Genomic DNA, 25,337 nt, shown 5'->3' with positions numbered 1-25,337 from the left:
CTGGGTATAAGCTTGGGGGAGGTTTACAGTAAACACTCAGATTTTGAACGCTAAGTCCAGATTTGAGACAGACGTTTACCACAGGGAGACACTCTCCCATCAACTCCCCTTACTCTTCTGGTTCTGGTGGAGTTCCAGAGTCGACGGGAGAGTGATCTGCGGGCGATTTAGTGGGTCTTCACTAGACCTGCTAAATCAACCCATGGTGGATCGATTGCTACAGTGTTGATCCACCAGTAACTGGAGACAGGCTCTCATTAGAGTGAAAGTTCTTTGGGGGTAGGGCTAGTCTCTTACTATGTGTTTGTACACTGTGCCTAGAACAATATAGCTTTGATCACCACTGGAGCCTTTTGGTGCTACAATAATACAAATTATAAATAATTATAACAACATCTGAAGTGTTATAGAATTTAATGGAAAATGAAAGCCTTTCTGAAGCTTTTTAACCATCCAATAGAATTCAATAGAAAATTATATCCCTGCCGTAGAATTCTATAAGATTTTTTTTTTTTAAAAAAAGCCATCGATAAGAGATCATTCTCTATTTAATTCCACAGAACCCTACTGTATTCATCTCATTCCATTTCATAGGACTTTGCCACAAGGGAGTCCAAGAGGACAGAATTATTAGTGTTTGAATCTGTATAGTGTAGCTTTAAAATAAATGAAAGCAGCACAATCTTGACTGAAGTTCTGATTCTGCAAATGTTTATATACATAACAGCTTTATTCATGTGATTTCAGTGGCACTACTCACGTGAGTGTAATTATTCACATGCCTGCAGGATTCCTGAACTAGGAATCCAACACGTTTCAATATATCAGATGGAATTCGTTCGTTTCATTCATTCATTTTAAAAAAAATCAGGAAAACTCTAAACCTTAGGCGCCATTGTAAAAATGGACCTTTACTGCAATTTTTATGATTTCTGCGTACTTAGAACAAGAGGCAAGTCAGTGAATTTAAATACGATGGCCCCGGTCCTGAAAACACTTAAGCAGGTACATAAATTTTCTTGTATAAGCAGTCTCATTGAAGTCTATAGGACAGCTGGTATAAACTGCCATTGCTTCTGGGAGTAAATGTCCAGTTTTTAATGGCATCCACTATATGTAATAACCAATGATTCAGTTGTAACTTATCTGAAAAGTAGAAGAGTCAGGTTATGTCATTTCCTTTACTCATGTATAAATACAAAGTCTCATTATTATTATTACTACATATTTGTATTGTGGCAACTCCACAGTCAAAGACTGTAGCTCCATTGTGTTAAGCAACGTAGGCATGAATAATGAAAAGACAAGAGATTTGGGGGGGAGGGGCGGTGTCTGTCCTAAAGAGCTTACAAGCCAAGGTTCTGCAAAGATGTACACATATGGTTAACTTTATGCTCTATGAATAGCCCTATTGACCCCATCAAACTTCTTACCGTGCACACAATTAAGTATGTGTTTTAATTTTTGCAGGATTGGGATTTAAGGCACTCTGCTGCACCTGTGCTGAGCCCCACAGAAGTCAGTGGGGCTCCACGCAGGCTCAGGGATCTCCTCACGTAGGTTCATTTGCAGGATCTAGCCTTATGTGATGAGAGACCGCAGGTGGTTACAACAGAGACAGAGAGAGGGAGCACACAGTAACAGTGAGAGCGCTATGATGGTAGCAGTCACAGACGCTAAGCCACTGTCATATGTTCTGTGGGCATCATGGCATAGGTGAATTTTCCTATTTTATTAATTCTCTGGTTTCATTACAGCCTTTAAGCTATGTAATTAAAATAGCTAATCACCATATCATCCAAAGCCCAAGATTTGGTGGCGATGGCGGGAAAATAACACAGCAGGTGGTGGCGATGGGGGACTTCAACTATCCAGATATATGTTGGGAAAAATACACGTGGAGCACAGACTATCTAATAAGTTCTTGGACTTCATGACATTGGCAACACTTTTATTCGAAGGTATGAAAAAGCTACTGGGGGAGGCTGTTCTATATTTGATTTAACAGAATAGGGAGAACTCATTGAAGAATTGACAATGGAGGCAGCTTGGGTGCAAGTGATCTAAATCTATAGAGTTCACTATTCAAGAAATAGTGAAGGGAGTTACAGCAAAATAGAGACAATGGACTTCAGGAAGGCAGATTGGTAAGCTCAGAGAGCTGAAGGTAAGGGTCCCATGGAGTCAAGACTGAGGGGAAAAACTACTGAGGAGAGGCAGTTAGTTCAAAGGGACACTATTAGGGCCCAAAGGGCAAGCTATTTTCCGCTGGGAGAAAAGACACGGACAGAACATGTTGGCAAAGACCACATGGCTTAACCACAAGATCTTGCATTGATCTAAAAAAATAAAAGGAGTCATATAAAAAGGAAACTGGACAGTTAAAGGATGAATATAGGCAAACAACACAGGAGATGCAGGGGCCGAAGATTAGAAAGGCCAAAGGCACAAAATGAGATTAAACTAGCTAGAGGGATAAAAGATAACAAGAAAACATTGTACAAATACATTAGAAGCAAGAGGAAGACCAAGGACTGGGTAGACCCACTGTTCAGTGAGAAGGGAGAAACAATAACAGGAAACTTGGAAATGGCAGAGATGCTCAATGACTTCTTTGTTTCGGTCTTCACTGAGAAGTCTGAAGGAATGTCTAACATAGTGAATGCTAATGGGAAGGGCGTAGGTTTGGAAGATAAAATAAATTGTGCCAGGAGATGCTCGACTGCTGGCTCTTTCCCAGGCCCCTCCCCCACTCCACCCCTTCCCTCATGGCCGCACCCCCGCTCCTTCCCCACGCCACCTCTTCCCACGTCGTTCCAACCCCTCCCTCAAGCGTGCCATGTCCTCGCTCCTCCCCCCAACCTCCTGCATGCCATGAAACAGTTGATTGAGGTGCAGGGAGGGTGGGAGAGGCGCTGATGGAGGGGGCTGCTGGTAGGTGCCCAGCACCTACCATCTTTTCCCAATGGGTGCCCCAACCCCAGAGCTCCCATGGAGTTGGCATCTATGACTCAGCTGCCACTTGACCCTGTAACTCCTAAGCTTTCACCAGCCTAAGTCCTGATGCCACCCTACAACTAACAAGCTGTTCAGAGCTGTAGCACAAGTGTGTGAAAGCACCGGCAGCACCAAAGCAAGATTCTCTTCTCAAAGTATGTGTTCCCTTGCCTTCTTGTCAGCAGGGTCCAATCCTGGAGATGTTCTCAGAGCACACTTACAAGCTTGGGCCCCACACAAAAGATAGCTGTGTGGATATATGTCTCCAGGATACTCAGTAGTCTAGTGATTGGAGCACTCAGGTGGGATGTAAGAGAACAAGGTTTGAATTCCTATTCTGCTTGACTTAAACACCGATTTCCCACATTTCAGGGGAGTACCCTAACCGCTAGGCTACTGGCTGTTATGGGGTGAGTCTCTCTCTTGTTCTCCATGAGAAAGGGCTGATCTGGCTTAGGTGCCTCTGGGAGAGGGCTCACATCTGAGAATTTGGAGTGGAGGGAGGCACACACCTAAGGTCCAGATCAGTGAGGGTTAGGTGCTTAAATACCTTTGAGATCAGGGCCTAAGCCCTGCACCTTTCCTTTGCATTCACTCTTGGCTAATTTAGGCAGCTTCCTAGTCAGTTTGCTGGCTTCTGGTAATCCCTTCTTTAGATGACATACTTTCCATGTACAATGCATGGGGAGCTTGAGCATCTAACTCAGGGCAGAGGATTCCACTGGGCAACAGGGCACCTAGGAGCCTGGCATTGCAACACTGAGCATTACAATATCTGTTTGAATCTAACCCTTAGGCCTTCTGACCATTTTACCCCCATTTTGTTCCTTACAACTAAAAACTCCACAGATCAGCACAAGCAAAAGGTAAATGCAGCCATCCATGTAGGAATTAGCTTTTTGGAACTTTTTATTTTTATCTGTTCTGTATAGCCATGATGTGTAGTGATAAATAAAATCAAATTGCGCTGCATTGCACAAATTAGACTATAAAACATTGTAACAAAATGCAGTATGGGCCTGTCCAGTTTGTACTAAGCTTTCCTGCTCATTCATTTGCTTCTTGTTGCATCTCATCCCCCTCCTTCATCTCTGATGTCTATTTAGTTCGTAAGCAAAGACCTTGGGTGAAACGCTGGCCCCAGTGAAGTCATTAGCAAAACTCCCATTGACTTCAATAGAGCCAAGATTTTCCCCCTTGTCTCCTTGTTTCTCTACTAGCCTACTTTTGGAGCTCTATAAATAAATATTAACACAGCTTTTTTGTTGGTTTGCTAATTTTCTCATTCACTTGTATTTTGTAGACATTTTTATACCGAATTACACTTAAACACTGGTATTTAATTCAGCCTTTTGACTAACTGACATTTTCAGAGTATTCTATCTAAATTTCTACTTATTAACCTGCACTACTACTTATCACTGTACTTTGGCTCTGAATGAAGAAAGTGCATAAGCACATGCTTAACTTTAAGCAGATGAGGCAAAGGAAATACCTTTCCTTAAAGTTAAATTCAGGGCTTATTTGAGTATACGGTACAGGGAAAGTCATGCATTCCTCAGTCATGTAAACTGCTTGTGACCTGCAGTTGTAACCACAGTTGTGATCCCTGCAATAGTTATAAAACTATATGCTTCTTAGTAATGTTCATTAACTGAATGATACAGTCATATAGTGCTGAAAGAAAAAATATTTTTAGATTAAAATCACTATAATACACTCTTTTTCCATATTGTCTCTTGACTCTGATCCTATGAGGTATAATATGTGTTAGCCCATACAAAACCACATTGACTTCTGTTGGGTGAAGGAATCTGCCTGAATATTGTAACAGGCAGGATCAGAGCCTTAAAATGTAAAGCAAAGTTTCTGAAACATATAATTAGAAATTATCATGCACGATATGCATTTTTTGATGGTTGTTTTTCTGTATAAAGTATATTACTTACTATATCATGATATCTTCCTTCTCTTACAGGTACCATAAGATCATGTGGAATGGTTGGGCCAACACTTGGATTTCTGCTCGGATCTTTCTGTGCTAATCTGTGGGTAGACGTTGGAATGGTAGATCTTGGTAAGATACAGATGACTTACTGAATGATAATACTGAAATATCAGTGACTCAGATGTTCTGTATGTGTTCAGAAACTGTTTGTCAGTTAGCTCTCTCAGACAGAGAGCTCTCCAAAGGGTGTTACTAGTTCAATAGCTAACATTATTACATGTTAGATGGGAAGCTGGATCTGCACAAATGAAAAGAACAATGGGGAGACTATGTTAAATAAACAATGAGGACCTTCCAAAGAGATGGTTCTGCTCCAAGTCAAGGAAAGGGCAAAGCTTCATGTGGAGGGTACTTTCATCATCTAAATCACTTTGCCCATCTCTAATCCTGGGTAGAGATTTGGGTCCCATAAAGGGAGAATGTTGCATTTTTATGAGTTTTCTTAGAAAAGCATTGCAATGGCAGACTGCAGCAAGGAAGGGACATCAAGGAATGCTAAGGAACATGGTGGCCCCAGAATAAGTGACTAGTATTTCCTATTCTTGGATGCTTGGTAATGATTCACCAACAAAATAGTTTTTACATTTCTGTATCAAATATGGCTAATCTTAAATGTTTAAATATTGGATACAAATGTTATTATATAAGTTTAAATTGCTTGTGTACTGAAATATATTATATGTCAGTTAATCAAGAAACAAAAACCTGACACTTAATTTGGAATCTCTCTTGCTCTCTTTTTAGAGAGTTTAACCATAAATCCTAAGGATACTCGTTGGGTTGGCGCTTGGTGGCTTGGATTGGTGATATGTGGAGCAGTCAGTTTTCTGGCTTCATTGCCTTTCTGGTTCCTTCCTTATTCCTTACCAAAAGAAGGAGATGAAAAAAATTTGAATAAGCTGAGTGAATCATCTGTAACTATTCAAGAAGATCACTGTAAAATAGAATCCCCAAGTCAACCACAGTTAAAATTCTCAGAAGCAGTAAAAGGTAAGAGCATATTGGATGATCTATTCCATATTGTTGTCTTTCAGGTTCTCATTCATGGCTGCTTATATGTTTGTACAACACCTAACACAATCACGCTGCATCCCTGGATGTTACTGCAATGCAAGTAGTAAATCATCATCATCCTATGTAGTGCTGGTATAATCCCCTGGTGAGAGTGTGTTACAGGTCCCCCTCTGTGCCACTCCACAGAGGATATGAGGTGATAAAACTCCCACCACCATCTATGAAACTTTAGCTAAAGCTATAACAGCTCATGCTTTTATGTGTGATGGTCCCCAGTTTAATGTCTCAATGTGTTAGCCATCACACTGGCATGGCATGTTACATGCATAAACATAAGGTAAGAGGTATTGAGCAGGGAAGATAGTGCAGGAAAACCTGATTCTGCATTAATGAGTCCTTCATTCCTCTGAAGTTGTTCCACTCTATTAATAAGATCAAAGTAAAAGAGGAAAATACCGAGCACAGTATTGCCAACACCTAAAAGTGTCATGATATTCAGTGTTTTTCTTAAAGCCCCAGCTCTCAAAGTCACATGATTATGGGAGACTCTTATCTTTCTTTTTTTTAAAGTAAGAGTCTAGCCCTCATGATTGAAGAGGAAAACTTGAAGATGCAAACCCTGAATACTCACCTAAAGAAGAGTTCTGTGTAGCTCAAAAGCTTGCCTCTTTCACCAACAAAGGTTGGTTCAATAAAAGATATTACCTCATCTCACAAAAAAAAAGCAAATAAAATGAACCCTAAAAGTATTATTTAAAATACCATGATTTTTGGGACTCCACACATGAGTTTGAACACCTAGGGTTGGCAATACTTCAAATAACTTGCAATCACTGACATTATTATTATTAGTAGTAGTAGTCCAGTGCTAATTAGAGCCCCCAATCAAGATTTGGACTAAGCACTGTACAAGCACGTAAGAGACAGTCCTTGCCCCAAAGACTTTACAATCCAAGTAGGCCACTGACAGAATCAGGGATATAAACCAGGTCTCTTGATTCTCAATCTAGCACACTATCCACGAGACTGCACTGCCTCTTCATGTACTAATATCTCTCTAAGTCAAGTATGAAAGAAGAGGAAAGTCCCGACTGTTATAAGGATGCCCATTGATAGTGTTTAGTGTAAGTGGGAGAAAAATAAATTAAACTTTCTAACACAGCCAGTAACTAAATCAGTGTCTGGTTCATCAGCTGAATAAGGACAAAGCTTTCCATATGGCTGTTTTATGTTTAGCAGAGAATAAGACACTCAACTTTCCTTTCCAGATTTCCTACCAACTTTGAAGAAACTTCTTGGGAACCCAGTCTTTCTGGTGTACTTGCTCCTCACTATTCTGCAGTATAATTCTATGGTTGGGTTGATAACTTTTGAGACAAAATTTATGGAACAGCAATTTAACGTATCCGTGTCAAGAGCCATCTTTCTAATTGGTACGTGTCCCTCTTTTTCCCGTCCTACAATGCAAAATTGACATGCATTACTTCATCTTCTATCTTAGGACCAAATTCTTGTTCCACTCATTTCCGAGAGAGTTTTGACACTCGCTTCAGTGGAGTTGAATTTGGCCCTTAGATATAACATGAGTATAAAGGATTCCTTTGTGGGTGAGGGTTAAATCTTCAATTCAGACTCCTTATTTACCTACAGTATTTTTGAAATATTTAGTTCTAGTGATCATTTTCCTGTGTTTTTTCATATAGTAAACTGGCTGATAATAAATCTCAGGCTATATTTTTTTCTACTACTGATGGAATAATGTCATCTGAACCCTTTGGGATTTTTGAGGATATTGAGGCACTTAGATTCAGATCCCTGAATCTGAACCAATCCCTGCTGTTTTCATTATAGGTTGGATGGATCCAAACTGGAAGGAACTTATTCTGGTCCTGGTTTGGATGCATCCAAAATCTCATGAAAGAAGAACAGTAAAATCTCACAATAACTGCTTGTAAGATTTCTGAAGTTTGGGGTCAAAATTTCAGGAGGACAGTTTGTGAGGTTTCAACATCATTGAATCTGAGTCCAAACCTTGCCCAGGATTCAGGCTCCAACCTACAAATGGAATCCCAACTCAAACTCAGCCCAAAATCCAAACACTGCTTCCTTTCACCATCTTTGTTAGCTACCTATGTCCAGACCTCAAAAGATTTGGAGGCTCATGTCAGCTGAGTAAGTGCCTACAAGGTGAGATTTTTATCTGAATTGTACGAACTTCTAGCACCTGCAAACCTGTGCTGGAAATCACATACAAAAAGGCAAGGAATATAATGAAAACAGTCTTTTTCTAAGGGAATTGCAGGCATAAAGAGAAAATGAAGCATCGAGCAAAAAATGAAACAGAACTTATTAAATGTGAAAAGCTCAATCTGAAGAATAGGGCAAGGTCTGGATTAGTGTCTATTTCAACTAGCCTGAATTTTTACATATTCATAGTTAAGGAACTAAAAAAGACAATGAAAACCACAAACTAGCATCAGACTTTTATTTTATTAGAGTGCTGTTTCCATAAATGTAAACATCCTTCTGTTCCCTTTTGTTTGCAGGTGTGATACTTTTACCCATTACAATTCTGGGGATGTTTCTGGGAGGCTTTATCATTAAAAAGTTCAAGTTACACATAACTGGAATGGCAAAATTTGGATGTGCCACCTTCATAGCTGCATACCTGTTAAACCTCTTGTACTTCACATGTGATTGTGAGGTGCTCCAGGTGGCTGGTTTAACAGTCTCCTACTCTGGGTTTGTATTCTTGTCTTCATCGTTCAGAAACACACTTTCCATATCCTTGAATTCTTCTCATGAGAGCTACATTTCAAGATGCCCCCAAAGCAGAACGCTAGGGAGCCGTTCAGATCTGAATTTAGATCTAAACTCTGTGACCCTTGTTTGCATACTGTAATTTACTGGTATATAACTTTATACACAAATATACCACAACTATTTGTTTGTTTTAAAGTATAAAGTTTATAGTGTTTAGTTAAAGAGAAAAATAATGGGACCACATCCTCAGCTGATGTAAATCAGCTCAATTCTACAGAGGTGAGTGGCGCGACATTGATTTGTGCCAGCTTTGCTGCTTGAGCCCGTACTAACAGTGCACACTAGAGAGTGTTATTAATCAAAGGAGATGCTTCAGGATATTCGGATGCTCAGGGTTAGAGATGTATGGAACTTGGTGGTGTCAGTTTGCAAATGGCTCTGCAGACCTTGCTTCACTTTCAGCTCATGGCAATTCACACACTTCACATCAGATTCATCATTGCTTTGCATTTTGTATAGACATTTATCCCCGGGCATAGACATCAGTGGAGATATTGGAATTGATAACATTTTATACCTAGTTTACAGAGGTGTAAATGTCTACCTGAGCTGCAAGGCAATGGAGATTCAAACTCCCAGGATTATGTGTTGAGTTCAATCTAACTCAAAGCAAACATTCAAAAGGAAATTCACCCGAATCCTCTAATAGAGTTGGGCAAACAACATTATTTTTGGTTCAGTGGCAGTTTCAAAAAGTTGGGAAAAATGCTTCAGGTCAGATTGAAAACAACATTTTCATCATTTACAGTGAATTGAAAGTTTAAAAAAATTGGGTCAAATGAAATGTTTTGTTTTGATTTCTGGCTATTTAAAAATAAAATTAAAGGAAAGTTTGAAATGAAAAGTTGTTTCAAGCTGAAGAATTAAAATGTTTTGTTTGAAAAATGTCAAAACAAAATGTTTCCATTTTTTTTCAGAATTTTTTTGTTTTCCCCAAACAAACAATTCAGCTAAATAAACGTGATTTAGGAGAAAGTTTCATTGTCACTGAATATGCATTTTCCCTCTACCCTTCCCCCCAAAACATTTTGTGTAAAAGATTTCGCCCAGCTCTACCCACTACACTTTGTCTGGTTTCCTGCCCAGGTTTAATCAAAACTCAGTCCATTTTTCTTGAAGCAGCCTGCACTCACCCAAACATTCCCAATCCTTTTGTCAAACCGGTTACCAATGTTCTCTGTAACCAGGCCAGCATGACTTGGAGTTTAGTTACAATAGGATCTCAGAGTTTTGTTCAGTGGAGACTACTGTGGCCAAATTCAATCCCTGCCAGTCAGGCTGCCTGTGGAATTAGAGATGATGCAGGAGGATTAAAATGACAGATTTTGATTGCTCCCAAAATTGGGGGTACCCCAAAGATGAATAAGTAGGTTAAGTAATTGCTTCCCCATATCCCAACATCTCACTAATGGGGGATTTACCACATCATGGGACCTTTCTGCTGAAGTGAAAAAGAGACCGTGTGCATCACAGATTATTTCAGCCATCTCGGCACTCTACAGCCACATTAATATCCTTAACTGTGAGACGAGCAATACCATAACTCAAGCGAAAACACAACTAAAATACTTATCATTTGAAAAATTCAGGGAGTGGGAGGATAGGAAGGAGGAAGTGATTGGTTCTCCTTCAGTCACATGGTTTTAAATTGGGCACTCAGACCAAGATTTTCAAAAGCAATTTGTGGTTTTGGGTGCCTGAATCTTTGGATATCCAATGTCAGACAGCTTAAATGCATCCGATTTTCAGAGGATGGGGGCACAGCACTTTTGGAAAATGTGTTCAAGCATCTCAAGTTGGACACCAAAACAAACCAGGCACCCCAATCACTAGTCACTTATGAAAATCATGGTTCTCATCAGCAAGATCTTAAAGTGGCCACTTGATCTCACTTGCACCAGCATAAATCAGGAATAACCTCACAGAGGTCAATGGTGTTATTCTGGGGTGAAACCAATGTGAGATCTGAATAAGGCAACAGGTGTCCAGCCTGACCAGTTTTGCAGGGTTGCTGCTGAGTAGAAGACTTCAAATGAGAGCAGCGCAACTGTGCCACTGCAGCTGCCCTGCTGGAGAGCTTTAGAGTAGACACTACCTATGCTGAACAAAGAGATTCACCTATTGGCGTAGGTAATCCACCTCCCTGAGAGGTAGTAGCTAGCTTGATGGAAGAATTCTTGCATTGACCTAGCTCTGTCTACACAGGGACTTAAGTCAGTTTAACGATGCTGGTCAGAGGTATGGATTTTTCACACCCCTGACTGACGTGATTAAACCCACCTAATTTTCTAGTGTAGACCAGACCTTGCACACATGTACCCAACAGACCAAGGAGCAGCATTGCTACTGTTACTCTTACCAAACAACTGGATCTTTAACAATCATGTAGGGGTTATACCACTACCTCGCATTGGTAGGGGTAGTCGGAGGGAGGAAGGATAGAATTAGTCTGAAGATGGCAGTGATTTCATGTTTGATTTCCCCACCCCCTCACCCTTCCCTGGGCTGAATCTTCCACTACATCTATTAGGAATCCCATTTTGTGTCTGTTAATGTCATCCTTTTCACTGATAATCCCACCAAAGATAGCTAGTCAGACATGCTCTGCAATTTGAAGCTACAATCCAGCAAAATTCTTAATGCTTTATGATAAAACCAAGAGAACCTTGGCTTAGATCAATTTAGCTGACATTCTACATGCAATTACTATCTAGCAGTTCTTCATGCTCCACTGAATGCAGGCTGCCCATGGAGACTGCTTTACTCCACCTCATTTCTCTGTGCTTGGTCATTCATGTGTTGTCAATGTTTATTTTTCTAATAAGGAATTGTTTTATTTGATCAGTTAAGATTCTACTTGTAATCTCTCCAGAGTAAAACAATCTTCCTTCCCAAAAAACAACTTAATTGCCAGCTGCAATTCTGACTGCAGCTGTGTATTGAATCAATGGGACCCTGTATGTGGGGACAATGGAATCACTTATATGACCGCATGCTTTGCTGGCTGTAAATCATCGATTGGGACTGGAAAGAATATGGTAAGTCAGTAGATAGATATAAAAGCATTTCTGTTGCTCATTTTATTTTATGCTTAAGCAACGATATAGCGATAGATACCCATTCTCTACCAATATACCTCTGAACTAGTGAATGGATAAAGCACAAAAGCAATCAGCTGGGAATTTTAAGGGAGCAAAATGCCTCACTCCACTTTCAGGGGAACCCAGGGAAGTTAGGCACCCAGATCCCATTGGAAGTCAATAACCTAGATTCACTCTTAGATTTACTTTGCTTTAAAGTTGTTTTTTTTTTAACTTAGAGGGTTTTTTTAAAAAAAATTTTAAACCGTGTTTTCTTACACAGCATCCGAAGAAGTGAGCTGTAGCTCACGAAAGCTCATGCTGAAATAAATTTATTAGTCTCTAAGGTGCCACAAGTACTCCTGTTTTTTTTGCGGATACAGACTAACACAGCTGCTACTCTGAAACCAGTTACTCAGGAATGTGACTGTAAATATATATTTCTCAGCAAATCTGTTACTCAGATGAAGGTGGATAGAATGCTGAATACTTCAGTGGCAAAAATCAATTTTTACAGCCTTTGTTCCTGTTAGCTCATGGGGCAACACTGAGTAAGAGGATTTGTGCATTATTAGCAGAATTGTTAGCTATATTCCAATCAGTCATGCCAGCGCACATACCTAAGACAATGAATTTCCTCAAATGTTTATGATGGTTTAATTTGGCTTGCAGAATCTTTATTACTGAGGACAATGTGTGAGATAGAAAGATCCTAGTTTAAGGTCTGATATCCATTTGCACTTAGGGAAAGTTAAGGTGTGAGTCTAAATCTGTTCAATTAAATTGGGTACAAAAAGATACGTACATTCTCCATTTTAGTTCAGTTTAGTTTACATCAATTAGGAAGCAATTTAAGTTAAACCAAACTAAGTAATACACAAAACTGAAATAAGAATGTCTACACAAGTGTTTATATCAGTTTAAATCAGTTCAAAAGCAATTTGAGATAAACCTGTGCAAATTTCAAGTAAGACGACCCTTGTACATCACATTGGTACAGTTGGCATATATTGCCTCAGGTGAAGCATGAAGTTTACGTCTTGGAAAAGTTGCATGTCTATATTAGCATTTACAAAGGAGATTGCCAATTAAACCCAAGTTATCTATCAGTTAACTCAGATTACAGGCCACAAACCTGAGTCCTACCTATTATGAGTATGGTCAACATAATTGTGAAATAAGCAATGTAAGGTTAGGTGCTTGAAATAAAATGTATGGCTAGGATTTTCAAAGCAGTGCAGGAAATTTAGCTCAGCATCTCCATTGAAATTATATCTCTGTATTGGAAAATCTCATCTGGAAAGTTGTTCTGGGCAGTGTTGAATGTGAGAAGAAAACTTTCAAATCTAATCTGTGATAAACTCAACAGGGTTTCTATGATATCACCTAACAATTAGAAAATATAACGCAATACTTTCCAACTTGGCATCATCTAAATCCATATTCCTAGGCACCTAAATAAGAGTGCTGGGTTTCAGAGTTGTTGAGCACCCAAAACTTCTACTGACTTTAATAGCCACCTATAATTGGGTATCCACCCCGCTCAAAGTAGAGTAAGTTAAGTGAGGTCCATTAACTTAATAGGCTGCACCCAGGGAAGAACCAGGGATTGAAAAGTTAGTCTAGCTAAGAAGGAATAGATGGGGCTGGTAAAGGCCAGAATCTGTAGTCACTGCCTGGGAGAAGGGAGTGTGTTAAGTAATCTGCTGACACTCCCTGGTAGGAAGGAATTTGTATTGATAACCCCAGCCGGGGGAGAGGCCAGAAGATAAAAGCAGAAAAGTAGGAAGGAGCCCAGGGGAAACAGCAACAGGGTCTGGGTGTAAGCACACCACTGTCGCTGGACATAGGGTCTTGGGACTGAAGTCTGGAGTATTGAGTGAGCCTGGGTTACCCTACCAGCCACTGAGCAAAGTGGCTTAGACTGGGCAGTGGAGACAAAGACTTCATGGGACAGTTTTCTAGGGGGGACTTTGATACCCAGGAAGAGGTAAACTATAGTGAACTGGCTGGAGAGATGATCCTGAGTCCCAGAAAGAGAGGGAAGGGCCATGGTGTGAGGAAAGGGATGTCAGACCTGGAAGGAGCTAATCCCTAAACAGCCAGGAGGATGCTCCCTAGTGCTGAGTAAAACCTGTTACATCACCACACAGGCTGCTTTTATTTAGGTTCCTAATGTAGATTTAGGTACCTGCATTTGAATATTTAGGCCCTTAGTAATCTGTGTACTTCAGATGGCCCCCAGATCTTATGTATGAATAACCTTGAACTTTATCTTTAACCCATATTTAATCTAAACGTAGAATTTCATACTCCAGTACAGTAATAGCATGGATGCCTAAACTGGATTCACAGCTGGTTTATGTCACTGGAGCAATGCAAAGCAGTTGACGCATACAGAATAAGCTGGCCGGCAGTCTGCAAAGCATTTAGGGGCCCTCTATTCCCATATGAAATACACTGTATTTTTAACAATCATCAAAAGTCTAGATGCTTGGAAATCTATGAGTGCTCATGAAGTAAGTGAGTCATCTCATCTTTCTCTTTCAGGTGTTTCACAACTGCAGCTGTGTGCAAGTTGAAGGGCTTGAGAGTGGCAATTCCTCTGCAGTTCTGGGACAGTGCCAAAGAGAAAGCTGTACTAAAACATTTCCCTATTTTTTGGCATTACTGAGCACATGTGCGCTTATTTTAGCTTTAGGTGGCACTCCTACATACATGATTATGTTTAGGTAAAATATTTTACCTTGACCTTGACCATAAAGTTTGGGGCAAACAGAAACGAAGTATTAATGTACCATTCTGTCACTTCATTTCTGCTTTGAAGAATGAAATTCTAATCTCAGAGAGGCAGTGGGTGTTTCTGCTCTTCCTACAAAATCCACCCCTGTGCAAAGGGCCAGCAAAAAGCTATGCCATCATTTGTCTCACTTAAACTCTATTTGGGACTTACGTGATAGATTGGATAGGCCTTGTTCTGACAACCCTCTCCACTTAATTATGACTGGGGGCAGGGAGCATAGGGAGCAGGAAGGGAGTATTAGTCAGTAGTCAGAGCAATTGATTCTTTTTCTGACTCTGTGCATGACCTTAGCAAAGTCACTTAATTTCTCTGTACCCAAGTTAACCCATTTGTAAAATGGATATAATACCTACTTCACATAGGGTTTTCTCAGAAAGACCTCACCTTTATTAAGTGGTTTACACAACGCAAAGTGCTGTGCATCTGAGATTAGAATCTCTGGTCTGTATTGCTCTTTTACAGCTATATTTGTGGTTTTCAGTATACTTGAATTACTTCAATACACACCCTGAAATATCATATCTCCTATTTTATCTCAAGTTGAACAAAATGAATAGTTCCAGCACCAATGAAAATTGACTGGTACAAAAAAAACCCACCAAAAACTCAAATACCAGTGCTCTTTAAACATAAAAGTAAAACTAAAACTGTTTGCCTTACTTACCAAAGTCTGTTTCTGTTCATTCATAAACATAGATTATAATCTTAAATTATTGGTGCACAGCACCACTTATTGCTGCTTCATTTGTGGTGATTTTAAATGCCGCAGTTCTCACCACCTGCGTGGATTAGAATCTGTTACAGCTAAACTGCTGTAATTATGATGTATTCCACAGGCTCCCCATTCATTTTAGGAACCAGTTTGAAACTGCTTTCTATTCTCTGTTGACTTGCTTTAATTCACCTGATGGATTGGCTATGATGTCACTGCCTAAAAAGGTACGTTTTTACGCTGAGATAGCTAAGTCAAACTAATTATCTCACTGTAAAATCCTAGCGGAGTTGAGGCACAGGTAGGTTTTCCCTTGATGTAGCTGTGACAGTTCATGGCAACTGCACCTGTATTCCCCCAGCATGGTCCAGTCGGGTATTCACTCTAGGCTCCCAGCTCCTCAGCTGTCATCTATCCTGGGCAGAAACCCATGTCTATCTCCTATCTGACTGGAATTCTTCCAGACTTCACAGTTCCCTGCCTAAACTGAGTTCTTCAGAAAGCCAGACTGCCTAAACAGGCCTGCATTTGTGTTTTGCTTTCTCTTCAGGGTTATCAACAGTTGTAATTGCCTACAGTTATAAGTTGCCACACAGCTCTTTCTGAGCAATCACATTTATTCTTAAGGTGAAAGCATTACAGAGAAAACATATTTAAAACAATAAAAAAAAATCCTACATGCTGATCAGCTTACTAGCGATCACCCTCAACTCCCAAAAGGGCTCTGGTAGGTGGTCAGTTCTTCAAATCTCACCAAGGCATTTTTGTGTGGTTATAAGTTAATAACAGCTTTAGCTCAGAACAAGCACCACCTTCCTTTTATACAGCTTGGGCCTTTGATCTTGTCCTCACGTAACATGTGATCAGCAGACAATGGTTCTCTTCTCAAGGCATAGCTTCAAAAGGTTGAGTCCGGAGGTGAGAATTTGCATTCACCTTCTGCCAGGGATTTCTTAGGAAATTCTCTTAATGTTGTTTATCCCAAAAGTTTCTTCTTATCTACCACATTGTTTAAAATTGTCTTTTGAAGCTCATAACCATTTCCCACTTTTACACTGGCCACATCTCCCCATTAGAAAAGTTACATAAAATCCCACCATAACACACAAACTTTGCGTTTGATACAATGGACTCCAAAGAAACTTAAGCCTAGGGCAAGAGACTATTTTACAAGGATATTACAGGAGATTGTCCTATTGGTTACAGTAGCTAACTGAGGTCCCCCACCTGTGATTTACTGTGACTAGCTAGTTAGTTAGCGAGTTAGTTATTTCACTGTTAAAATACATCTTTTATGGAAATGTTCCTGTGCAGAGTGTTGCATGTATAAGCTAGGGTAAAAAGTTAGTGGCAGGACAGGGAGTGCAGCAGGACCCAGGCATTTGCATGCTGCACTGTCATTAAATTACTCCTGCCTAGCAGCAAGAGGAAGGCAAAAGGCAGCAGTATGTAATCAAGAGCCTCATTTGCATGTTGAAGATCACATTGAAGCCCATGTCTCCTAATATGCATCCAGGCCTTTCACCATTTGAGAGTAAGGGAACTGGCCTTTAAAGGGTGTGAGATTTAATACTTTTGAGTGCAGAAGACTGGATCCTTAAACTTACTTGGGCCTAACTCCCAGTTACACTAAAGCCATCTTACACTGTTTGGGTAAACACCACCATAAGGCCACTGCACCAATATAGTTAAAGTGGCACAGTGCTTCCCAGAGAGGAAAAGGAGTAAGCTAGACTGCTGTAAGGCACTTTCATACCAATATAGCTGTGTCTGCACCAAGGGGTGCACCAGTATAACTATCGGTAAAAATAATCACATACCCTGAACTGACATTTATACCACTACAAAAACCATAAATGAGAATTGGTCCCATTTATTTCTGCACTTGTGCCGGAATGCAATACCATTGTATTCATTGCTCCATGCTCTGTTAGAATTAAAGGCTTTGTGTCTATTCCTTTCCCTATTTCTTCCAATTTGTACCAGCCCACAATCTTGCCACTTTTCGCTGTGATGTTCACCACAATTACGGTCATCTCAAATGGCCTTTCTGTGTCTGCCTCAGCAACTTTCCAGCCCCTTTCAAGTGTCATCTGAAGTGCTCTCCCCATACCCTTGCTATGCCTCATACATTTGCTGTGCCTCAGGACCTGAGACAGTAACAGCTGTTAACTTTAACCACATGAGTCGTCCCACTGAATTCAATGGTAAGACTCAGGGCTAAGTGTCTGGCTGGATCAGGTCCTTAAAAATATTATGAGAGAATGTTTACTTTTCTTTCCTCATATGATGTCTTCACATATATTTTTACACCACACACTTGATTGTCTGAAAGCCTGCTCCTATTCCTATTTAGATCAGCGCTGCTTCTGCACTCATCTTAAAAGAAACCCTTGAGCACTGTTTTCTATTATAGCTTGTATGCAATATGGTATATAAAATAAAGTTGTGGGGCACTCGTTACAAGGGCGCACATATGGACATGCACAGTGTAGATGCTGGCAAAACTGTATTATCTTAAGTGCTGTTCTCATGAATATAAAATTAATGTCATTTGTCCTCCTACTTTTTAGATCTGTTTCACCAGATTTGAAATCATTTGCTGTTGGTATTGATGCTTTGTGTGGAAGAATACTAGGTAAAAATTTTTGTTTTGTTTTTTGTTCATCTTTATTCCTCTTGGGATTTAAATAGAACACAGTAGAGTACACCAAGTCATCTTAGGTCCATATGTCCTTGTTCTATGTCAGAACAAAAAAAAAGAAACAAACCCCCAAGCCCTTCGAAAAATGTGATTTTGTGAAATTTGTAGAGTATATTGAGAAATTTGTAGAGCGTATTGAATATATCCCACCTCAATATACTTCATAAGTTTGTCCTAGCACATGATGTAATATGTTTGTCTGTTTAAACAATCTATGTAAGAGTAGGTGTACCCAATGAGACTTAAGCACATGCTTTTAGGGTATGTCTACACTATGGGATTATTCCAATTTTAAAGAAACCGATGTTTGGAAACAGATTGTATAAAGCCAAGTGCACGCGGCCACACTAAGCACATTAATTCTGCGGTTTGCATCCATGTACCGAGGCTAGCATCAACTTCCAGAGCGTTGCACTGTGGGTAGCTATCCCATAGTTCCCACAGTCTCCCCCACCTATTGGAATTCTGGGTTGAGATCCCAGTTCCTGACGGGGCCAAAAATTTGTCACGGTTGGTTATGGGTAAAGGTCGTCAGTCAATCCTCCTTCCGTGAAAGCACCGGCAGACAATCATTTTGCACCCTTTTCCCTGGATTGCCCAGGCAGACGCCATAGCACGGCAACCATGGAGCCCGTTCAGCCTTTTTTCACTGTCACTGTATGTCTACTGGGTGCTGGCAGATGCGGTACTGCAGTGCTACACAGCAGCATCCCCTTGCCTTTGCAATTTAGCAGAGATGGTTACCAGCCCTACTGCACCATCTGCTGCCTTGCAAGTTGACAATGACAGTTACCAGTCACACTGTACCGTCTGCTGCTGTCATGGGTGCTCCTGGCCGGTCTTGGTGAGGTCAGTTGGGGGCATATGAACAAAAATGGGAATGACTCCCCAGGTCATTCCCTTCTTTAAGTTTTGTCTAATGGAGAGTCATTCCTGCCTAGAATATCAGGCAAGCCTACTAAAAAACCAGAGAGGCAAACGACCGCTCCGAGTCAGAGCCCCAGAGACCCCATAGAAATGATGAGCTGCATGCCATTCTAGGGGGTCCCCCTGCAACAACCCCACCCGTTACTTCCCTCCTCCCACATCCCCTCCTGGGCTACTGTGGCAGTTATCCCCCCATTTGTGCGATGAAGTAATAAAGAATGCATGAATAACAACACAACACTGACTTTATTGACTCACTCTGCAAGCAGAGATCAAAGGAGGGGAGGGGAGGGCAGCCTCTAGCTCCTATGATATTCCAGGCAGGAGTGATTCTCCATTAGACATATATCCTGAACCACCCGCGACAATGTTTTTGACCCTTCAGGCTTTGGGAGCTCAGCCAAGAATTCAAATGGTTTCAGAGAGTGCAGGAACTGTGGGATAGCTACAGTTGTCAGGCACCCCTTCCTCCGTGAGTGTCCATTTCATTCTTCGGCTATCTGGCACACTTGTCTCAGCTCCTTAAGTTTCACGCAGTCCCTGTTGTGGCTTCTGTCCATCATAGCCTTGGAGACTTTTTGGCATTTCATCTATTGGAACGGAGTTCTGATAGAACAGATTCATCTGCTCATACAGAGATCAGATTCAGTATCTCCCGTACGGTCCATGCTGGAGCTCTTTTTTGATTCTGGGACTGCATGGTCACCTGTGCTGATCAGCTCTCCACGCTGGGCAAACGGGAAATGAAATTCAAAAGTTCGCAGGGCTTTTCCTGTCTACCTGGCCAGTGCAACCAAATTCAGATTGCTGTCCAGAGCAGTCACCATGGTGCACTGTGGGATAGCTCCCGGAGGCCAATACCATCGAATTGCGGCCATACTAACCCTAATTTGAAATGGCAATACCGATTTCAGCGCTACTCTCCTCGTTAGGGACGAATACAGATATCGATATTAAGAGCCTTTTATATCGAAATAAAGGGCCTCGTTGTGTGGATGGGTGCAGGGTTAATTTGTTTTAACTCTGCTAAATTCGAAATAAACTTGTAGGGTAGAGCAGGCCAAAGTTAAGCATATACTTAAGTGTTTTGCTGAACTGAACTCTAGCACTGATCTATTTTAATTACATAGCTTTCATAGATGCAGTGATGTACATGGGTTGTGGTGAATTGTGACACACAAATGAAAACCAGGAACAGACTGATGCTCGAGAGAATGTGAAGAAGAGAACCTTAAAACTTTTTTTGAGAGAGAGGCAAAAAACTGAAAAAGTGGAATCATTGGAATCATTAACTTTCTTTTCTTATTTGGGAATAATAATAATGCTTGTCCAGTCTACAGAACCCTCCATCCAAGGAATTCAAACCAGTTTACATGCATTAATTAAGTTGATAACAAGGCTGGGAAGTAGGAAATCACCCTTTTACAGCTGGGCAAACATGAATGCTGATCAACTTGCCTAAGGTCATGCAGCTAGCAGAGGTGGGAACAGAAGCCAGGAGTCCTGAGTTTACATGGGCCTGCTCTAACCATTTGTTAAGGGGCTCCTTCCTCCACTATGAACTAAGCTCTGTTATTGTTGTAATGTTACGCTCATTCTACTAATGTATTTTCGTTGCAGGTGGACTTCCAGCTCCTATTTATTTTGGAGCTTTAATAGATCAGACCTGCTTGAAATGGGGAACAAAGAGATGTGGAGGATCAGGGTCTTGCAGAGTGTATGACACGAAAGCATTCAGGTGAGATGAAATTAAGAATCAGGCTAAAAACAACAGGGAAAAGAATTTGGCTTAGCAAGCAGCATTGACTTTAGAGTACTCAGAATAGCTCCTGTCTTCTGTTCTTCAATCAGCTGCAGCTTCACAGTTTATACTGTTTTCTACTAGTTATGCTAATTTTTTTGTTAAATTGTTTCTTTGGAGGCGGGGGATGGACAACTGGGTTTTTGATTAAACAAAAATGTTCATGAAAATCATTTGTACCATCTTTGAAAATTTTCAAATTTGTATCAGAAAACAAACCATTACAAAATAAATGTTTTCAGCCCCAAACTATATGTTGGGCTGTTTCTATCAGTTTTTAGCCAAATATATTTTGGGTTTTGGCTGAAAACCTCAACTTCTAGCTTTTGAATTTTACTTTTTTTGATGAAAAGTCAAAACTTTCTTCAGAACAAAAACCATTTCCCAAACACTGCTGTTTCTCAGGGGGAAACAAGAAAGTTACAAAATTGAGTGGACAATCTCAAAGGATCTAAACTTTGGCTAGGCCTTAGGAACAACGTTCTTTTGATTGGCTCTAACATATGAAATTGCAGAAGGTCTCTTCTTTACTCCTAAAGGTCATATTACCAAAGTTTGCATTTTTAATAGTTGGTAATTTAATCCTTAGAGCACTGAGGAACACTGATATTATGGCAATGGGAAATTGAGTTCAGTGGAGTGCTTTGTGTGTTAGGAGTTGGAGAAATGAGTGTCTATCACACACAATTTAGCTTAGGGTTTTCTCTACCACCCAACTGTGCCTTGGACCGGTTAAACGGCTAACACTTTTCTAAGGTGGCTATTTCTATACAAGTAGAGTAAACGCTCCCTGGATAAACCATTCTTTTCTAACTTGGCTTTTTTGTGCGGCTGTGAAGTGATTTGGCTCAGATATAGAAAACAGACTGAAGAACAAAGCGGGCGTTTTCAGGTTGATTCTGTACTGTGCCAAAAACGCACTCAGTCCAGGAGAAAGGGGAGCATCGCAGTGCTGCCTGCAGTCCCTATGCCAGGCAGCTCCAAGTTGTGCCACTGATGGACACTATGGCAATAGAAGATAGGCCTAGCAGAACTAAGATGTGTAACTGATGTATGATCTATTAACAACCTTGCATCAGTAGAGGATTGGCACTGCAGATAGAGCTCTGGTCTGTTACACCCTCTCCCTGCCCTGACATACTCCCCAGGCTGGTTGGAGGGTGCCAAATGCAGTACCTTAATTCCCAGCAGGGAGCCCTTTCTCTGGTGGAACTTATCAGACTGTTTATGGCCTCTTTGCACCACCTGAACTGGGCAGAGTGGGAGTCCTAACACATCCCAGATCCTAGTCCTTAGTATTGTGTTTGTGATTTAGCAGGATTCAGAGTGTCTCAGCAGTTTTTCATAAATGCATATTTTACATCTTACACTCAAATTCCAGTAAGACCTGGTAAGTATTGACATTTTAGGGAGCATCCAGACCTGTAAGAGGTTCTGTCACTACCTGTAATGTGACCATGGCTACCTTAATGCTCTGCTGCTATAGCTCAGAGCCCTGAAACCGGTAACCAGACCACAAGCATAAGGTCTCACCCTGGCTTCCACCTGCCTAGTTATTCCTTGCAGGGTGATCCCAAGAGCCCTTCTGGTCCCAAGTCTTCCCAAATCTGTCGCTGCAAGTTCTTAACTATCAGACACTTGGATTTTTGCCCTCTGGTTCATCACCCCCAAATATGTGAAACCAGACTACCACCTCGTCCCCCAGATACCAGCTTTCTTTGGCCTCCACACAGCTTGCTCAACAGAGACCTGTTTGAGGTAAAAAATAAACAAAAGATTTCTTTAATAGAAAAACCTCACATTCAAAGAAGGGGAAGCAAACACATACAAGTTACACAGAAAATAAACATAATGGTGCAACCTCAGGCTTTACATTTACATAATAGATAAATTCCCTTTTCTAATACAAGATACCCATTGTCTTGAACAGTTTCCCAGCATTACCTTCTTCCCCCCTCATTCTCTCTTGAGGGAGATCTTTGGATCCTGACTTCTCTGTCTTAAGTATCAATGATGGAAACATTCATGTTTTCATTTTTTTTTCTAGAAATGTCTATCTTGGACTCATTGCAGGACTGAGGGCAGGATGTTGTTTCTTATATATAACACTCTTCATTTTAATAATAAAACGATTCCGACCAGCGAGCAATGAGCTGATAGATTTGAAAAGTACAGAAGTATCATCCAGGAAGGGATCAACTAGTGTCAGTAAAAATGAAACTTTTCCTTGTGCAAAAGCTTTGGCGGCAAATGAAGAAACATGTCTGTGAAAAGGACACAGGCATTTTCTAACTCTGAATGCTCATGTGAAGGTTTTACAAGTACAGCGTAGGGCCAAATACTGACATCTACAGCTTTTTTGGAATTGTGATGAAAAATTGTCAAGTTTTAACCCCTCACCTACTTCCTAAAAAGCAGGAAAAATGATAATTTTATTTTTGTGTTTTTTAAACAATTGTAAGGCTGGTTGAAATGTTTCCAATTTCAAAATATTAATTAAAAAAACAGATGGGAAATGTAAAATAAAAAAATGCACAACAACTCTCTTGTTTTTCAACCCAGTCTATAGAAGTTCTAGCCCTGGGTCTGATCCTGAAATCCTTATTAAATCATATAATCCTTACATACTCAGTTGTTCTTCCTGAGTTCAATAGGCACACTCATACAAATGAGGATTACTAACATCAATAAAGGTTATAGGGGGTGGTCCCTCAGTCATCATTCAGGCAAAAGCCACCTTGACCTCAGACACTTCATGACAACTTTAGGATTTGGCTCAAACATTAACCAGTCAAAATAGACTGCGGAAGAGAGACTATACTGTATTAGTTTTAAAGTACCTTTCAGTATTGAATCAAACCTTTTCTCATCATTAGTGTAATTATTCTGATCCTGTGCAATGAGGTGGCAGATACTGGAGTTACATTTTTTTGATTTTTTTGTAATTTTTTTTTTAAACTTTATCAATGTAAGTGTGTAATAATTGAAAGGCTGCAGTATATATATTCGTCATCCTCCAATAAAGTGCCAAAAAAAAGGCCATTAAATAAAGTGCTAAAAGCTCTCAAATAGAGCTTCAGTGACATGCCAGAGAAGAAAGAACCTTAATAACAAACGGGCCTATCATTAGTAAAATATCTCTTTAAAAAGATCATCACCATGTGAAGTGTGATGTGCCCCTGACAAAGACTGTTCTGTGACTTTTCAAAGGGAATGAATATCACTAATAAGAACAATTGGGGTAATTTGTCATCGCTGTTGCAGCATGTTGTGTCAAATGCTTAGGGGCTGTCTACACTACAGAGCCTTTGCTGACAGAGCCCCCTAATGGACATGCAGCATAGGCTGACAGGAGTTCTTCTGCTGGCATAGTTATACCACCTCCCCGAACAACATTAGCTAAGCCAGAAGCACCATTCTTCTGTTGGAGTACTCACGTCTGCAGCAGGTGTCTTCTGAGCCACCATAGCTATGCTGGCAAAACTTTGTACTGTAGACCAAGTCTCGCTCTAATTTAGGGTTAAATCCTACTCTCCCCAGGCTCTATGCCCAGCGCGAGGAGCCAGGAGAACCATGCATGACTGGATTGGAATAATCTTCTCCATACCTTGGGCTATAGTTTATAGAAAATGGAAGGAAGCTCAACACATCTAAAAATGAGCTCTTTCTGTTTCCCCTACATGGGAGAAATAATGGGTGGCACCCCATACTCAAAGAACATTTGGTCCTGTGCTTGCACCAATGCCCCCACCAGTCTGGCTGTAAACAAAAGCACAGGAAGCACCCATGACATGGCATACATGCTGGTCGCCTGTGTGAGATCTCCTCAAATTTTGGTCCTGAACAGAAGAATCGCCCCAGTTTTGCTGCTCACAGAATTAAACCAATATGTTCAGACTTTGGGACGTTTGACCTCAGGTTACAATAAGATAAAAGAAAACAGGCTGTTTTGTGTGTTGGAATATAAACTACATTAGCATAAACTATGTCAGCATTAGAGATGGGCCTGAATCAAAATCCTAGATTCAAACACCCTTGAACTTTCAGGGATTCAAAAATCAGTGGGCCTCATTCTCCTCACGCTTACATTTGTGCAATTGCATTTGCATTGACTTCTCTCGAGTTACCCCTGATTTACACTCTGCAAATGAGAAGCATCTCAGGCCCTGTTACATGAATCTGAACATAGTAGCTTGAACTGAGCTTGGTCTACATGCAATCCATTTTACTTTTTGGGGTGATAAATAAAAATCTATTGATTCCTGGTGATAAGTGAATGTATGCAGCACGATGTTTTGTTTATATATTAATAAAGTATTTTTGCCAAAACAAGAACACTATTGGCACGCTCTTATTTTACTTTTCGCGGTGGGGTCCGTTTTGTTGAAGATAAAGCACTAGGTCAGGCTAGGCGTAGGGTTTGGGTCAGACGTGGAGATCCAAGACCAAATTCGAACATTTAGATGTT

At 40.6% G+C, this 25,337-nt stretch overlaps 1 protein-coding gene across 1 annotated transcript in view; it reads left to right on the top strand.

The window, feature by feature from the left end:
- Positions 1–23,795, top strand: part of LOC116834144 (solute carrier organic anion transporter family member 1C1-like) — a 55,369-nt gene extending 31,574 nt beyond the window's left edge. The window contains exons 7-15 of the mRNA XM_032796051.2: positions 4,976–5,074; positions 5,750–5,995; positions 7,288–7,452; positions 8,566–8,761; positions 11,715–11,880; positions 14,473–14,654; positions 18,011–18,075; positions 20,689–20,806; positions 22,917–23,795. Of these exons, the coding sequence (XP_032651942.1) occupies positions 4,976–5,074; positions 5,750–5,995; positions 7,288–7,452; positions 8,566–8,761; positions 11,715–11,880; positions 14,473–14,654; positions 18,011–18,075; positions 20,689–20,806; positions 22,917–23,139 (1,460 nt within the window). The 3' untranslated portion in view covers positions 23,140–23,795. The remainder of the gene's footprint in view (positions 1–4,975; positions 5,075–5,749; positions 5,996–7,287; positions 7,453–8,565; positions 8,762–11,714; positions 11,881–14,472; positions 14,655–18,010; positions 18,076–20,688; positions 20,807–22,916) is intronic.
- The last annotated feature ends 1,542 nt before the right edge of the window (positions 23,796–25,337 follow it).

Source organism: Chelonoidis abingdonii, chromosome 1, assembly GCF_003597395.2.
Source record: "Chelonoidis abingdonii isolate Lonesome George chromosome 1, CheloAbing_2.0, whole genome shotgun sequence".
Classification (NCBI taxonomy): Eukaryota; Metazoa; Chordata; order Testudines; family Testudinidae; genus Chelonoidis; species Chelonoidis abingdonii.
This window is presented reverse-complemented; position numbering and strand designations above follow the sequence as displayed.